Raw genomic sequence first — 19,158 nt, 5'->3', positions numbered from 1 at the left:
AATAGGTACATAGCAGAATGATACTTTAACCTGAGTGCTTATAAAATACTGAACCACAAAATTACTTGATCTTGAATATCTGGACCTCACATTTAGTTTGCAAATAAGGTGGAGGAGACTCAATTCTTTTTTTTTTTTTTTCATTCTAAGTTAACATACACTGTTTTAATAAAAGTCAGAAAATTAAGATATGGATATCCTCTTTAATCTCTCCTTTCCCCTAAAATAAAATGTATGCAAAATCTGGAGGAATTATTCATGGCTAAATAGCTAAGTAATAAGCTATACTACTGTTATATTTAATGTGTTAGACAAATTAAGTATCATTCCAATTAAGCATATAAATTTAAATCAGAGTGCATTTCAAACTATTTAAATTTCACCCGGGCAGCCCGGGTGGCTCAGCAGTTTAGTGCCGCCTTCAGCCCAGGGTGTGATCCTGGAGACCTGGGATCGGGCCCGCGTTGGGCTCTCTGCATGGAGCCTGCTTCTCCTTCTGCCTGTGTCTCTGAGTCAGTCTCTCTCTCTCTCTCTCATGAATAAATAAAATATTTTTTAAAAAATAAATTTCACCTACTCTTCCCTACCACCCATGAGTCCCATGGCTGATCAGAGTTCTGGGTAAGGAACACCCAGGCCGGGTAGGGAATGTGGTATTGTTACCAGAGGCCTTCTTTCCTCTACTCTCTCTCATTTTAGTTTATAATAGTGTTTGTTCTTACCAAATAAAAAAGAAAAAAAAGAAAAAAATACAGCTAATCCTTAAGATTATGGGTACTGTTCTAAGCAATTCAGATATCCTATAACTCATGTGGTTATAGGAGTTAGGTCAGACTATTTTCCCCATTGCACAGACAAAATGAACACAGAGATGTAAACTATGCCCAAAGTGCTACAACAAGGGGCAGAGCCACTAAACCCAATGTTATATTATAGACATATCCAAATCAAATCATAAAAGGCTGCTGAAAATATAGTCATATACAAAAGTCCAATGTATTTCTCTGTATCACAACAAAAGGAAATTTAAAGATAGGTTTATTTTGGCAATAAAATATTAACCACATAGGAATAAATCTAAGGATTTTAAACCTCCAAACAAAAAACTGTTATGATTCCATTTATATCAAGTTCAAAACTGACAAAAATACACAGTGCTATTTGAAGTCAAAATATGAACCCATTTTTGTGAAAAATGCCAACTATCACCATAAAAGTAGATCTAGGTGAAATATATCTATATACTCATAAATATATTTATGTATTCAATTACATGAACATAGAAAAGGCTATGGAAAGGCATATACCAAGTCATTCATTCTTTAATTCATTTGAGACACAGAGAGAGGCAGAGACATAGGCAACAGGAGAAGCAGGCTCCATGGAGGGAGCCTCACGTGGGAGTTGATCCCGGACCCCGAGATCATGACCTGAGCTGAAGGTAGATGCTCAACCACTGAGCCACCCAGGTGACTGGCATATACCAAGTCTTTAACTTTGATTGGACTATGACAGACATGAAATGATCTATATACACGTACAGAAACAGCTTGTTTACAGTGGATATCTTAACAGAATAGGCATGAGAAGGATTTCTTCTTTATGTATAATCAGAAAAAACCATCTCAGTCGTCTTCTCCTATACACACACATTGGTATTGGGAAGATCTTTAACCATCTTGCTCAAAGCCAGTCCTATTTCGTTTGAACTGGTGAAGAGAATTTTATTTATTAATATTTAGCGCATTAAACAGGTTTCTTGTGACCATGTATTTGTTTGAGTCATGACTGTCTATAAAGAATGCAGCCACTGGGGTGTCTGAATAGAGCAATCTGTTAAGCATCTGACTCTTGGTTTCGGCTCAGGTTGTGATCCATGGCTATGAGACTGAGACTGGTGGCAGGCTCAGCATGGAGTCTGCTTGAGATTCTCTCTCCCTCTCCCTCTGCCCCTCTGGCTCCTGCTGTCTCTCTCTAAAATATAAATGAATGAATGAATGAATGAATGAATGAATGAAGGCATTAGGATAATTGGGGGCGGGGGGGACGACTAGAATGAGAATGAGTTAGGAAAGATTTCATGTATTTCTCCAATTACTCAAAGTGAAGACTGAGGGACACAAGGCAGAGGAGAGTTATAATTACTTATGTCACTCTTGAATAGCAGAAAAGCAATGTCAAAAATTAACATATAAACAACTTTCCCTGGCGATGCTGACATGGGATTAGTAAATGATCATTAAAAAAACAAACCAACAAATATACGTTATTGAATAATAGTAATTTGATACTACGGGGATCTTGTGTTTTCTTTTAGAAAATATTTCACACTTGTTTTGCCAGAAGTAGGAGTTAATCATGTGAGATTCTTTTATGATCCAACCTCTACCTGGGAATTAAATCAGTGTAACTTAGAAAAATAAATTGACATCTTAAAATTTTTTGTAGGGGGAAGAGGGGCAGAGGGACGGGGGAGAATCTTTTTTTTTTTTTTTTTTAAAGATTTTATTTATTTATTCATGGGAGACACAGAGAGAGAGAGAGAGAGAGAGAGGCAGAGACACAGGCAGAGGGAGAAGCAGGCTCCATGCAGGGAGCCCGATGTGGGACTCGATCCCGCGTGTCTCCAGGATCATGCCCTGGGCCAAAGGCAGAGACCAAACCGCTGAGCCGCCCAGGGATTGACGGGGGAGAATCTTAAGCAGGCTCTGCACCTAGCATGAAGCCCCAAACGGGGCTTAATCTCACAGCCCTGAGATCATGAGCTGAGTCGAAATCAAGAGTCAGATAGATGCGTAAGCAACTGAGCCACCCGAGTGGTCCAATGTTTTATCAACATTTTAATGCTACTATTTAAGCCACCAAAACAATCATTTATTGAAAAGAAGCCTCTGGTATCCTAAAATGGTTACTGTAGCTTATAGCTTCCAGAAAGTTCTCAGGGAACATATCATTGAGTTAAAAAGTGATGGCATTAGACAGGACCTCTGGGATTCTGATTCTTTAAAAAAATAGGCTCTAAGAAACAGTGCTAGAGAGACACCTGGGTGGGTTAAGGTTAAGTATCCAACTCCTGGTTTCAGCTCAGGTCATGATCTCATCCTGAGATTGAACCCTGTGTCAGGGTCCATGCTCAGCAGGGAGTCTGCTTGAAGATTCTCTCCCTCTAACCCCACTCACTCACACTCTCTCTCTAAAATCTTAAAAAAAAAAAAGGCAGTGCTAGATTGTTTTATACACCTAATTTCAGTTTTTCCCACAATTCTAAGTAGGTTTCTTTGCAAATTTACAGATAAAGAAGATTTTACTTGGCAATTACCTGCTCAGGCTCAAAGAGGTATAATATAAAACCCCCAAGATTTAAACTGGGTCTTTTGGGATCCCAAAGCTCATGTTTTTTTTTAGTACATCGGGTTGCTTTGTGTAGATCTGAGAATTAACTGTTTAAGTAATAAATATCACTAGCCTATTGCTCAAAACAATTAGGTGAGAAAACTAATAATTTATATCTCTTTAGTACTAATATACTTCTACAAAAAATAGTAGGTTGGTTTAAAATAAAACCAAATCCCAAACAGAATGGGTTGAACACTGTTATTCTTCTGATTTTTGCATAAAAATTCAGGTTTAATATAATTGTCTAAGGGCAAGGGGATCTCGGGTAATCTCTATGTGCATGTATTATGTGTGTGATCTTTCAGTGGAATTTTTAAATGTTGTATTTATTTGACAGAGAGACCATGTTCAACTGCATGCACACAAATAGGCAGAATGGTAGGCAGAGGAAGTGAGGCAGGCCCCGCACTGAGCAGGTGGCCTGATGTAGGGCACAATTCCAGGACCCTAGGATCAAGACCTGAGCCCAAGGCAGATGCTTAACCAACTGAGCCACTCAGGTGTCCCACTCTCAGTGGAATTTATGTAGATCTGGCTGAGCTACAGCTAATAATTAGTGTGTGGGAATAGTAGTAAAGGATTATTTGTGGTGATATACACATTTTGGGTATAACCTATTTTAAGAAAATCTATAAATCAAATCCTGAAGCTATAAAATTTATATATCAGAAGATGATCTATTTAACTATTTATCAAAATACATATATATTTTTTACAAAGTCTTTACCACAGATTTTCTTTAAAGAACTACTATCTAAAAACATATTTCAAATAATTTAACTTCTCCCAAAATCTATCTGCACCTAACTATTCTGGGTATATATAAAATTCTACAAAGTGATAGATTCTTGTAAACAAAAAGTACATTTTACTAGTGCTTTCAAGATTAGAGTTTTAGCTATGAATCCAACATAACAAAATGCCACTGATAGAAATGGCTTTGGTATTAGTTATAGAATTTATAATACTCTCAAATTATGCATTTTATTTTGAGGGTAAAAAGCAAATATTAAAAACCAAAGAAATAGTTCTATGTTAATTAAAACTTCTTGAAGTATATTTTATAAAATTCTCCCCTACAAACCACTCTTTGTTTTTCTTTAAAGGTATTTTTCCTCTTAACTGACCCAGACACATGGAAAATACCACAGACTAAAGATCTCTGTCTCCAATGAATTTATTTTCTTCCAAGGCAATATATATTAAGGAGCTATAAATGGTTCTGATCAACTTTAGGTGAATATTAATTATAAGAATAATTTACACATCTCTTATTCTTTTGTTCTTATTCAGGCATTCTTGGCCAATATTTAGTTATTCCATTATCTCATTTACTTATTTAAGCAATATTTGGTACCAAATAAGTGCCAGATTCTGTCAGTTTGGTTATTCCCTTTTTGGAAACCAATTTATAAGGATCTCTTAGAAATATAAAATCTCTACCTCTGATGGATACTGGTGTCCAATCTCTGCCCACCTTCTATTGGCATCATCCACATCTCCTCTCGGACCCCTTCCCTATGACAAACTCAAGACTGCCGCCTCTGAGAAATCAGAGGGAGAAAACATGGAGGAGATACTAGGGTGCACTTTTGGCAGGGAGGACAAGAAGAAGTCTTTGTTTCTTCTACCAGATCAGTCAATAAGGCAGGTTGCTAAGTAGAAATAGGTAGTAAGAGGATTACAATTTAGGAATAATTACGAAACCAATTTATTTCCCACACTAGAGACTCAGGAAAAGACAACAAAAAGTACAAAAAGAAAATATAAATTTTCAATAAAAACAGCCATCCACATGGAAGATTCTAGTTTATAGAAATAATACTTTATTCTCACCACATGATACTTACTTGCCATCTGTGTCTGATGTGGCTGCATAGTGCAGGGGTGTGCATCCTCTTTCATCAAGGTCATTCACACTTGCTCCTGATCCCACAAGAGCAAACAGGCACTGGTAATTGCAGTTGGCAGCAGCATAGTGCAGCGGAGATCTTTTGTGCCCAAGTTAATATAAGAAAAATAAAAGCCAGGGACATACACCAGTAAACAAGAGCACAGCTGCCTCTTACTTGATCTAGTTACAAATACTGTATTAGTGAGCCTGACATTGAATTCTACCATATGCTATGTCCTTAGAGGGCCAGACAGAGAGCTAGTAGGAGAAAGTAAGGTGGCAGAGAGCTTCTAAGAATAGAAAATAAGATAGAAACACAATTAAAAATTATCTCATGGACCCCACAGTAACAATTCTAGTCTTTTGAGTGAATTATAGATACCTTCATATTCTGCTCAGAAACTTTTGAAAATTTCTAACAAATCTTCCTTTATACGAATAAAAATGTTTCATTGTACAGAGGTAGAAGTTTTGGTCATATCTCAGAGGAATAAAGGATAAGAGAAATATAGAAGCCTTAAAAAGAATGCCCTATTCTATCAACTATGCAGTAAAGCTGCATAGTAATACCAAGTCTCTCAAGCAAAAACTGCAGTTTCGAAGATTGTTCCCCAATCAGAAGAGTTAGAGTATTTATTGTTCTTAATTTCTAAAGGGTGAATATTTGTAGCTGATTTCTTCCCAGTTACTGAAATGCAACAGAATGTTACTAAAATTAGGAGTCCCTAACTTTGAATTGCAACTCTATGATGAATCGAGTTTTCATTAAAAGCAAAAACAAAACAAAAAAAGGAAAAGAAAACAGAAAAGTGAAGGTAAATTCAGTCCAGAATCGTCATGTTATAATTTTTTCTAAAACATTTACCTAGTGAGACGATAGTAAAACATTATTTTACTTTACTGGATAACAGTATAGTACACAGTAATAGCATTTTAAGAAAGACAATTAACCCTGAATTACTTTCAAGCTTCTAAATTCAGAATATGCTTCAGAATCCCGTTCTGCTATGTACAGTAAAAAATGCTTCAAGTACTACAAATTAACTAATATACTGAATTACAATCGTAAAAGCCAATTAACTGTAAAAATATTGCACTGCAAAGCCAAATAAATTGATTTTTGATTTTGCAGGTCATTAGTTCCTCTTATTAGTAGGCTTATGAGAGCAGTCTATTCCTCTAACTAGTTATAGGGTCAAATAGCTTTTTTTTCCTATATGCATTTCTGATTCCCTACCATACATAATTCTATTTACTTCTGCACTGATCCCATCACATGCACTGAACATACACCCATACATTTCCTTCTGATACACACACACTTTCTTGTCATAGACTTTGAGGTAATTCTCAAACTCCTGACCCATTATTTTGCTCACACTGCCACCTCTATTTTTTTTTTTTTAACCTGATTCAAACTGCCTTCAATCCTTTCCTGTATGGTTGGTTTTAGCACATGCTGGGTTAATTCCTACTCTAAGTTAACATAATAGATACTGGTGGCTTTAAGTACTGCTACCATAAATGCTAGTCACAGTGAGAACAAAGATTGGCTAAAAGACTACAAAGGGACTCTGTCACTTCACAGGTGCTTTCCTATCAATCATATGAAGGGATGTATAATGATGTGTTGTTATGTGTATATGTTTATGTGAGGATTTTCAGGAGGGGAGAACAACAATTTCATATATATTTGTGATCTACTTCCTTCCTATTATATAGGCACCATGGAGTTTTACATTTCCATAGTATAATTATCGGAGGAAGAAGAAGAATGATATCAAGAGATACAGAGGTATCTGTGGCTAGCAGCCTGGGGCCGTGACAGGGACATAAGTGGAAGAAGACTGTGGGTAAAAATGAATATTTAGAAGTTACTGACTTATTTAAGCCTCTTTTGCATGATCATAATGCAAAAGATGCTGAATTGTTAATTCTCAGAAGCTAGTTAGAAGATCATGCAAATCACTAAGTAAAATAACATTAATTAGGTTCTATAGAGGAATGGTATCATAGCCTACCTCCCAAACTTGTCCTTTTTGTTGAAGTCTGCACCAGTATTCAGCAGAAGGTTTAGGCACTCCAAATTCCTATTCAGGGAAAATACAATTAAAAGACTTTAATTGTTGGGCAGCCCGGGTGGCTCAGCGATTTAGTGCCGCCTTCAGCCTAGGATGTGATCCTGGAGACCCAGGATCAAGTCCTATGTCAGGCTCCCTGCGTAGAACCTGCTTCTCCCTCTGCCTATGTCTCTGCCTCTCTCTCTCTCTCTCTCTGTCTCTCTCATGAATAAATAAATAAAATCTTTAAAAAAAAAAAGACTTAATTGTCAATAATTTCATAATAAAATTGGTAGTTTAAATAAGTTATCAAAGCATGTTTTCAAATGAAGGCAAAATGAACAAAATGGTGTGATTTATATTTTATAAAAAATAAAACATTAAAATTCATATTACCTAGAATTTTATTTTATTTTTTTTCATATTACTTAGAATTTTAAAAAGTTATGTATACACATAAAAGAAAGCTCACATTTGTAAAAAGAGTTCCTGAGAGTCGGTTAAGCAGCTGTCTTCAGCTCAGGTCATGATCTCATGCGTCCTCGGATGGAGTCCACCCATGTTGTTAGGCTCCCTGCTCAGCGGAGAGTCTGCTTTTCCCTTGGCCACCCCCCAACCCAGGCCACTATCTCAAATAAATTTTAAAAAAAAATCTAAAAAAAAAAAAAAAAAAGAGTTCCTGAGAGTTTTTAGGGACCTTTAAAATAAACTCCAAACAACATTAAATTTAAATGGTTTTTAATACTAAATTAAATGAAAATGGGTTTAAAAAAAATCAAACCTGGAAACCCAGATAATGTTCCAATTTGCTTTCTCTTATATTCTCCTATAATTGCTTAGATGTATCCTCAGTTAAAATTATAGGAGAGTACAGTACATGTGTGAGTATTTCTGTACTTTAGTTTTCAAAAACTTGAACATCATTATTATGTTACACTAGGAACTGTGACTGCCACCTAACCAGACAGTCATGTTGTCTTTTGTCTCTCTCTCTGGAGGCAATATGGAAGCTGGGTTTTAAGGAAGGTTTTTTGGTGACCTTGGAAGAACAAAAGGACCCAGGCATACATTCACAATCCATTTCTGCATCTGAGACTGGCCTAGTGGAAGTCTTGGTTCAGTACATTTGTCCTCTGAAAACACTGGGAATTTTTAAGGAATTATCAGGAATAAAGTTCTTGCAAATAATGTTTTTGGTAAGTCACCATGAATTAAATGGTGTATTTTAGATTTAGGATCTAACTAATCAGAAACATTAGATTAGCAGCAAGCTTCAGGGACCAAGAGTTTTAATTGAAAGTTGATGTTTATTCAAACCAAGGACCTAGTTTCCCCTAGCAGCAGTATTTAAAACTTTGTCCAAAATCCTTCAAACTCAAAAATTTCTTCCTGTATATTAGTCCTGAGTAGAGGCAAGACATAAATAAACCATCAACACTCTTCCTTCTAAAATTATGATTAAAAAGCCCTATATACCCTCTCAAAGAACACTAGGATAACTCAGAACATCCTTAATGTTTTGTTGCTCTCATTTGAGGACATATATTCTTTTCATTTATCCAGAAATAATTTCTCTTACAGAAAGCAGTAATTCCTTTTACAGTTTTGTTCCATCTCTCCCACTCACAATTTATATGACTTAGGTGGAAGAAGATTTAGAAAAAGCAATTTCTACTACTACTCTGGACTATCTTCTCCCAAACCACTCCTATTATGGTTTTCTACTTTGAGGCAGCCCAGAACTAATAAAGAGAAACAAAGATAAGAGAAAAACTGACATGATCAGCTACTTTTTTCTGAAAAAGGTAAAAATTTTGTCAACATACCCTCCAGCTGCAGCTGCATGTAGACAGGTCCTGCCAAAATCATCTGGGGTATCTATATCAAATCCTAGAAAAATGAAATACATCTTATATAGCATCACAGATAGGTTACTTCATATAAAGTACTATGTCAAGAAATGTCAAGTATCACATGCCCCCCAATCTCAAACAAAACTGATTTACAAAAGGACACAAGATTATTGAAAATAGATTAATAATGTAAAATATTACCAAAAAAACTGCCTCTAAAGGAGTGGGGCTAGTTTTAGGATAAGTGCTGGAGTACTTGTTTAAAAGCCATAGGATACAATGGAATATTATTCAACAACAAAAAAGAAACCAAATACTGATACATGTTATAATATGGATGATCCTTGAGAACATTTCGCTATGTGAAAGAAAAGACCACATCTTGGGTGATTCCATTTCTATGAACTGTCCAGAATAGGCAAATCAAGAGACAGAAAGCAGAATAGTGGTTGCTTAGAGAGGGAAAGGAAGAAATGAGGACTGACTGCTAACAGGAGGATGAGAATATTCTAAAACTGACTAAAGGGATGTGGCTTAGTGGGTTAAGTACTCGACTTCGGCTGAAGTCATGATCTCAGGGTCTTGGGATGGAGCTCCATGCCTGGCTCCCTACTGAGCAAGGAGTCTGCTTGTTCCCTCTGCCCCTCCCCCTCCCACTGCTCTCTTTCTCTCTCAAAATAAATAAATCCTTGAAAAAAAACCCCAACTGTAATGATGGTCCCATACTTTTGAATATACTAACACACACTGAACTATACATACTTTAAATGGATGAATTGCATGTTACATGAATTATCTTTTACTAAAGCTGTTTTTAGGGGTTCCTGGGTGGCTTAGTTGGTTAAGCATCTGTGTAAGCTCAGGTCATGATCTTGAGGTTCTGTGATGGATCCCCATGTTGGCTCTCTGCTCAGTGAAGAGTCTGCTTCTCCTCTGCCCCTCCCCATTGCTTGTACTTTCTCCCTCTCTCAAATAAAAATCTTAAGAAAACAAATAAATAAAGCTGTTTTTAAAAAGAAGCCATAGGTGCTTTGCTATCTGTGGATTATTACTAACGCTCAAGAAATTTTAGACTTCTCTTTCATAGATAAATGTGTCATGAATACTTGTGGACATACATATGCTTTTAAAAACTTAAGAAATAACTAAAAAAAAAAAAAAAATCACTAAGAAAAACACAGAAGGGTCCGTCCCACACAATATGTTAATTTTCACTGAAACTTACCCATCATTCTTTGACCAATTGTGAATATTAACATACAAAATATGTCTAACTTTAACACTCTGAGAAACAGACTATCATTTAAAATCAATTAAATTATATATATTCAGTAATTCTATGCATTTAATAAGGACCACAGTTTGTAGTATTTATAGAAAGCTATAGTCATTTTACTTCAAAATGACTATGATTATGGTATAACACAGTAATTAGATATGGTATAAATAATTTCACAAACCTAGAAGATATTATAGAATGGCTATCAGTTCCTAAAAAGGAAGCATGCAACTGAAGATACTATTTCTAGACACAGGGAGATGATCCAAGAAAACTATCGTTGAATGAATAGAAACTGCTCTAGAAACATTCCATATCTCATTCCCCAACTAACAGACAAAAGGAAATCCTGGAAAAATAAAACCTTTCCCAGATTTGAAGAGAAAACTGAATCTTAAAATTAAAAGATCTAACATCTAACGGGGCTTAATAAAGGATTCACACTTGGACACATCATCTACAAGTAATTTTGGAAAAGCAAGATAAAGATAAAGATAATTTTTGTATTAAAATTTGGGGGGCTTTGGGAAAACAAAAAAAAAGAAGAATCAATCTGTAACAGTTCCACTTACCAGAAGAAAGAAGTTTCCTGCAGCAATCTGAAAAACCACTTAAGGCTGCCAAATGGAGGGGGAACATTCCATGTATGCCACGCCTAAAGCATAAGTAAGACAGTCACCTCATTACAATACAAGAATAAACAAAAATTTAATAAAATACAAAGAAACTATTAAAGTAAGAAGATAATTAGAGGAGTCAAAACCTTTAATATTTTGAAGAGCAATTTGGAAAAAGGGTTAAGGTAGTTATAGCTTATTTATTATCCAGCAGTTTTCCTCCAGGAGCACAATTTTTCAAACTTCGCACTACTGTCATGATGGACTTTGTATGGGGGAAAGGTGGTGGTGCGCTACACAGTGCATGCAGGATGTTCAGCAATGCCCCCTGGCTCTATCCAAACCAGATGCCAGTAACACTCTCCTCCAAAGTATAACAATGAAAAAGGTCTCTGGACATTTGCCTATGGTGTGAAATCCATTCTCCCTGCCTCACCACTGAGAATCATTACCACAATACAAAATGTTCAAAAAGACTTACTGTAGTAATTTTTGTAAAACTGGAAGCAACTTAGGTTTGCAAATAAGTAGAATAAATAAACTATGAAATCTCTATATAATAATTAAACTTTATAAAATGAATAAACTACCGGTATTTGTTGAGATGTGAAAAAAAAGTCCAAATTTTTATCTACATGGCTAAATCAAGGAAATTGCAAGAGTGTTTGGTAGCATCCCATTTACAGAAAATTTAAAAGAAGGTTTAAAACAAGTTAATGAATATATATAAATGTAATAAAATATAATAAAAACACAAGGACACACATAGGAATGATAAACTTCAACTGAAGTAGGGTATTTACTTCTGCGGAACATGCAAGAGAATCCATCTTTCAAACAAAATCTTTATATAAATGGATCACAACAATGAAAAGCTCTGACCAAAACTGCATATAATTCATAATCACTGAGGTAAAAAAATATAAATAAAAATATACTATACTGGCTTATCAGACAAAATCACATTAAATATCTATTCTAGCACATCAACATCACAAAAAGGAAAAAGTTCAAGCAATTAGTACTATATTGGGCACAAAATCCACACTCCTACTTGAAATCTCTGGAAAACTGCAATTCACTTTTATCTGTTTCCCTGTCATCACAGCTATCAACACTATGGTAAGTACTTACTTTGCAGTGTCAGCACCACTTGTAATAAGAGTGTTGATTAGCAGCTCATGGCCATACCTTGCTGCTATGTGCAAAGGGGTGTTTCCATTCTTATCCTCACAGTCAATTACAGCTCCTACGATAAATAATGTACTATCAGATGCTGGATTATATTAAGATCAAGTCAAATCTATTACATGGAAGTAACATAAAACACTTCGAGCATAAACTAACGGATATAGTGATTTAACTAGATTTCATTCTTAGAACATTTACTGAGCCAGGCACTAGAGTTATAGATTTTACACTTAAAAACACTTTTGTGAACTAAGCATAAGCTTTTAACAGATTTTAAAACGACAAAAGGGTTTTGGGGTCTAAAGTCTGGAAATCACTGTATTAAAATAAAATTAAACATATTTCTTTAAAGCAAGACTTCAGAGCTTTAATGCACTCTATGTGTCATCAAGATTGCATGCAATGCTTTAGGAATCATTTGATCACGAAACTACTACTACTTCCTTGCAAAACCGAAACAACCATTATCTCAACGACTACTAACAAACAAACAATTCCTTGGAATATGGCTTGGGAAATACTAACATAATGTACCTAAGAGTTTTTATTTAAAGGTTTAGCTTGCCTCGTACTAATTTAAATGCAAAAAAATATAAGTTCTGAAAATAAATGAAAGTTCTAAAAATAGGTCAAAATATTCAAAAAGGGAAAAGATAAATGCAACAGAATTTTGTTAACGTATAATACAAACTGTGGTGTAAAGACAAAGTTTTCTATTTAGCAATGCTTAAAAAAAGCCCACAACAACTGCTAAAGAAATTGTATTTATAATTCAGGTGAAAACAAAACAAAACTAAATGAAAAATAAATTGTGAAAGATACACATACATGGCATTTTATACTTTTATTATTTGAATTTCATAAGACCTGAATTCAAATATTAAAAATTTATAGACAGCTACAACAATTCCTCAATACCATTCATTTTGTGGATGTTTTACTACATTTAAGAAAAAAAACAAACAGAAATACTTTTTACCACTCTGGATAATGGTTTGTGATCTGGAGAATCTACCGTGGAGGGCAGTCATGTGCAGTGGAGTTTTCCCATCCTTGCTCTGAAGTAAAAGAGATTTAAAATTATTGTTATTTGTCACATGTAACCCTTAGTTTTATTTTGAATATCTTCTTGCATCTTTATTTTGTAAAACTATTATTCAAACATTATGTTTAGTTCAAAACTATGGAGGTAAAACAGCTGTTCAAAATTATAAATATTGTATTATATTATAAAGCACAAATATACAAAACAACAATAACAAACCCACACCAAAACCCCTCAATGCCTACATTTTACAAAAAGCTCTGCATGGTAGGTACAGTGTAATCTTAGTATTATTCCTATTACATAGGTGGGAAAACTGAAGCACAAGAATATTAACAATTCAATCACGGTCACAGTCAGTAGTGGTACAGCTGGAATGTACTTCCCATCTTTTAAAAACTTGCTCACATTGTTATGATTCTTTCATTCTAAGAAATGCTGAATCCCTCCTTCAACCAAGGGAAAGTGAAAGAATTAACTTCAACCACTACAATTTACTTTAAAAGCTTCATAATTTTATAATAATCTGCAATAAATAGTTAGCTTTTTTCTCATATTACTTAAAATAAGTAGACTAGCTGTGCATGTGTGTATTTAATGTACAAACTCTGAAATTCCTAAAAGACTTCATCAAAACATATAATGTGACCATTACAAAGGAAGGAAAGAATCTATTCTGTAATTCCTAATCCTTCAGCAATATTCAGCATATCTTCTGTGTGTGTGTGTATATATATATATATACTTAAAACTGAAATATGACCGATGTCCTAAGTTTACACTAGAACTGTATAATGCAGATCTCTTTAAGAAATTCTCATGTCATTATAATAGTGGAGTGCTAGATGAACTTTGTAATATCTATCAACATTTGATTCCATAATTTGTATTAATTTTTTCAGGCAAACAAGCTATCCAACTGGCAATTTATCTCAAAGAATTTTCAAACCTTTGGAAGCAGTGTGTGCACAGGAGGGAAAACAAAACAAAATAAACCAAAGCCAGCAAACCTAAGTGAACAAACAAGGTAGGCCCTGGAGTCAGAATGGCCTGAGCTGAATCCCACTTCTGCCAGTTACCACAGCAAGATTTAAGAGAAGCTATGTACCTTCTTGAGCCTTCACTTCTCAACTGAAAATGGATATGATATTACCTGTACCTGATAGGTCTATTGTACAGAATAAATACACTAATCTTTGTAAAACACCCATATAACATACCAGTATCTGTCATATATAGTCTATACTATATTTGGTGTTTTTATCTATGTACCTAGTTTTTATCTATGTACTAGTTATTCTTCCAATCAGAAAAAAAAAAAAAAAGCACAAAAGTGTTTTAATAAAGGGATTCCAGGTTGTAATGTCTTTTCAAAATGTTCCCTATATAACATATCTTGATTTTTTAATGTTAGTCTTTTACCTACAGACAAAAAAATAAAAAAATAAAAAATAAACTGTGCTATAAATTTGAGTTCACAAAATGATGAAATTTGAAATATAATTACAGCTAACATTTATATACATATAGCAAGCACTATCTAGGCAGTTTTAAAACTAGTAAGTTCATACATACTAGTCATTTTCTTCTTAAAACCTTATGACATATGTAGTATTGAGCCTAACAGGCCATGGGGTTAAGAAATGTATCTAGGTCTCATAGCTAGTAAGTGGAGTCCTACAGGTGGCACTGGATTAGTATTTTTACTTTCTACGTGCTTACTGATATAAAAATATTCTAACATACTAAAACAAACAAAAACCCCCAAAAGATTCAGGTTACCAACTGAAAAGTCCACTTTAAGACATGTTAGAAAGGAGGAGAGTACATTTATTTCTCTCTGAACTGGGGAGACAATGGGTAGATTTTTTTTTCAAGTCACCTTAATTAATTTTAGACCAAATTAAGAGTTTCCTTTTTTTTTTTTTTTAAGATTTTATTTATTTATTCATGAGAGAGAGAGAGAGAGAGGCAGAGACACAGGCAGAGAGAGAAACAGGCTCCATGCAGGGAGCCCGATGTGGGACTCGATCCTGGTTCTCCAGGATCATGTCCTGGGCTGAAGGCGGCGTTAAACCCTGAGCCACCCAGGCTGCCCAAATTAAGAGTTTGAAACAAAAAATAAAGATCAAAACTCTAAGAGTTGGTTTCACAGGTGACCATAAACAGCAGCAAGTAAGCCAAACATATTCCTTTTACATTTAAATTTTAAATCAAATTATTTGGGCTATTTTATCTCACCAAAATTTCTTCTGTTTTAAAAAATTAAATTCAACTAATTAACATATACTATATTATCAGTTTCAGAGGTAGAGGTCAGTGATTCATCAGTCTTATAGCTAGTGCTCATTACATCACATGCCCTCCTTAATGTCCATTACCCAGTTACCCCGTGCCCTCTCCCCTCTAGCAACCCTGTTTCCTATGGTTAAGAGTCTCTTATGGTTTGCCTCCCTGATTTCTCCTTGTTTTATTTTTTTCTCTCTTCCCCATGATCCTCTGTTTTGTTTCTTAAATTCCACATATGAATGACATCATATGACAATGGTCTTTCTCTGATTGACTTATTTGGCTTAGCATAGTACCCTCTAGTTCCATCCATGTTGTTGCAAATGACAAGATGTCATTTTTTGAAGGCTAATATTGCAGTGTGTGTGTGTGTGTGTGTGTGTGTGTATACACACATATATATTCCAGTAATAGTACTATTCCACCCGAATAGTAATATTCCAGTGTGTGTATATATATATTGATAGACATCTGGGCTCTTTCCATAATTTGGCTATTATAAACATTGGGGCACAGGTGCCCCTTCAGACCACTACATTTGTATCTTTGGAGTAAATATCCAGTAGTGCAATTGCTGGGTCAAGAGTAGCTCTATTTTCAACTTTTTGAGGAATCTCCATACTGTTTTCTAGAGTGGTTGCACCAGCTTGCACTCCTACCAAAATTTATTCTTATTCAGGCAAAGTGGGAAAAGATGTGCATTTAAGTGATACAACCAAAGCAGTAGGGCTCATGTTAATAAACGAGATTATAAAAACCAGACCTATAATGCTTTTTCATTCATTTTAACCCTATGTAGTAGTTTGTAAGATAGCCAATTTAAAAACCTATTAATAAATAATTGAATTATTTCAAGCCTAAATTCACATTCTAATTTCTAGTCATCCACAACTTGATCAGGGACAGAAACACCAAAAGGGAGAACGAGGTAGAAGGAAAAGATGAAGCAAGGAAAAAGAGATGACTTGATAAAGAGAACATGAGGGTTACAAGTATAATTTTTTATAATAAAAGGCAAGTGTCAAAGCCTTATTAGCTCCTTAATGAAGCAACGATTTTATAGGCATAGATTTGATAAATATTTATATATATAATTTTTTTTTGAAAAAAAATCAGGAATGAAGAAATATTGAGTGAATATACATTCTTACTGTTTGAAAACACATGGCTATTAATAATTTTTATATAATTTCAGAGCTGGAAGGTATCTTAGAGGTCATTAACATGGAAACTGTGTTCTAAAGGCACTTGGCTATAAGATTATTGGACAATTGCATATAAATGGGATGTCATACACCCAGGCAAGATTAAGGCAACTTTTTAGGAAATCTATTTCTAAACCAACATCCTAGTCTTGTAGCCATTAAGTCTACTTAACCACTGGAGTCAGGTATGTATGCACTCACATATGAATCAAATGATCATCATTAAATTATATTAAATATTCATGATTAAATGGCACTGAATAAAAGAAATAAGCCTAATTTTTACCCCTTAAAGACAGCCCTATAGAAACTAAAACAGAGGTTACAGTTAATGATATCGGTAAGCCATGATACTTAATATTTAACACACAATGATGATTTAACTATAGTCACTTGATCATAACAGGTCTCATACAGACTAAAAAATTTGGTTGTGATCTTTTGAGAAATGTTAAGATCTAATCTTCATTAAAAATTACTACTAGGCATTTGAGGAAACAAGTAACAAACTTCTTTCCTTCATAAGAGTTTAGATATTGTTCTAGTTCCCAATAATCCAAACAGCTGGAATTCTTCAAATTTAGTATCAATAAATTTTTCATAATTATTTAAAATCTTAAAACTTTAGTAGGTGATTTGACTAAGAACTGGAAGCTTTAAATGTATATTCTTAGAAGAGGCATTTTAAATGTAAGCATATAATAGGAGTTCTTTATGATACCTCAGGTCCTTTCCTTCCTTAGATGTGATATCTATGAATTCTTCCTATAGCTGAGAGATGGTAATTCAGATCAATGACCTAATTATAGATGGACCTGCTGCTACTGCAGCTATCAGATGAGGTCAGTGGCATCACTAAAGGTTTCTCTAAAATTAAGAAATATAAGAAAATGTGAATGACAATGTGAAAGACACTGGCTCATGATACTCAAAAAAAGAAGTTGAAATCTTAAGTAATTAAAGCTCTGAAAAAAACATTTTAAGTTTAAATGTTCTTACTAACCCTAAACAGTTCAATTTTATTTGTGGTTTTCTTTTCTTCATAACACAAGATATAGACTGGTAAATACTTAAAGAATGAATAAATGAATTAAAACAGAAACAATCAGGGAAGCATCTTGGAAAAACTAAGATGATGATTACACATTGTAAAATAGTGTTGTTCAAAACTGTGGCTGAATGCGTGTGGTTTTGCACAGAATTATATAGTGAAAGTAAATTTATTTTGGCTCCAGAATTTTCACATATTTCTAAAATTTAAATGCTCATTCCTGAAAGTGTTTGTAACCAAAAAAACAAAAAACAAAAAAAACAACTATTCCTTATACATAACATTTTTTTTCCTTATACATAACATTGAAAATGGTCTTTCAATTTTTATAAAACTGGAAAAAACTTCAAAACAGAAAAGTTCAAAGATTACTGTGAACATCCATATACATACCACCTGGATTCTACCACTAAGATTTTACTATATGCATATCATCATATATCAATCTCTTCATCTACCCATCCACCCAATTATCTGATGTTTTTATTTTTATTTTTTATTTTTTAATTTTTTTTTCTGATGTTTTTAAAAGTTGCAGATATGACTACATATTATCTCTAAACACTTTAGTATGCTTATCATTAACTATGGCTCAACATCAGTTTGGTTTGTTACCTCCTAAGGGAAAATCTACATGTAACAAAGTGTACAAATCTTAAGTGTGCCATTTCATAAGTTTTGACAAACATTTATATAACACAAAGCCTATCAAAACACAGAATATTACCATCACCCCAGAAAGTTTTCATCAATCCCTCCTCACAGAGGCAACTGTTTTTTCTTTTTTTTCCAACTGTAGAATCTGGAATCCCATATAAATGGAGTTTCAATTGTTCTAGAACCTTATATAAGTGGGACTAGTATTTATATTCTTGTATAAGGCTTTTTTAAGATTCACCTGTGTACCTGTGTCAATCAGTAATTTGTTCCTTTTTATTGCTGAATGGTATTTGCTACTGATACTGTTTTAAACAGCAAACTCCTAAACACTACAGTATGGATTCTGATTTTATTTCATACCTTCATATTGACATCAGCCCCATTGCCTACTAGAAGCTCTAAACACAATGCTCCATGTGTTGATGCAGCAGCAAAGTGTAAAGGAGTAAATCCTTTTTCATTCTTTTGATTTACATTAGCACCACAGTCTATAAGTTCATTCACTACAACATCTTGTCCATTGTAGCAGGCTACATGAAGAGGTGTATTTCCATAGGCATTTGGTTCATTCATCTATTAGAAGAAAAAAATCTCAATGTTAAAATAGTCTTGCTACAA

The 19,158-nt window shown here is 34.2% G+C and overlaps 1 protein-coding gene across 8 annotated transcripts in view; it reads right to left on the bottom strand.

Moving 5' to 3' along the window:
* ANKRD28 (ankyrin repeat domain 28) overlaps window positions 1-19,158 on the bottom strand; it is a 189,378-nt gene that overhangs the window by 29,485 nt on the left and 140,735 nt on the right. For all 8 annotated transcript variants that reach the window (XM_038570777.1, XM_038570776.1, XM_038570780.1 and 5 more), the window contains 7 exons: window positions 18,901-19,113; window positions 13,270-13,348; window positions 12,234-12,348; window positions 11,055-11,137; window positions 9,177-9,240; window positions 7,312-7,380; window positions 5,247-5,387 (listed from right to left, as the gene is read on the bottom strand). In XM_038570777.1, the coding sequence (XP_038426705.1) occupies window positions 5,247-5,387; window positions 7,312-7,380; window positions 9,177-9,240; window positions 11,055-11,137; window positions 12,234-12,348; window positions 13,270-13,348; window positions 18,901-19,113 (764 nt within the window). The remainder of the gene's footprint in view (window positions 1-5,246; window positions 5,388-7,311; window positions 7,381-9,176; window positions 9,241-11,054; window positions 11,138-12,233; window positions 12,349-13,269; window positions 13,349-18,900; window positions 19,114-19,158) is intronic.

This window comes from Canis lupus, chromosome 23 (genome assembly GCF_011100685.1).
Source record: "Canis lupus familiaris isolate Mischka breed German Shepherd chromosome 23, alternate assembly UU_Cfam_GSD_1.0, whole genome shotgun sequence".
In the NCBI taxonomy this organism is placed as follows: domain Eukaryota; kingdom Metazoa; phylum Chordata; class Mammalia; order Carnivora; family Canidae; genus Canis; species Canis lupus.
The sequence above is the reverse complement of the archived record's forward strand: the minus strand, read 5'-3'. Positions and strand labels throughout refer to the sequence as shown.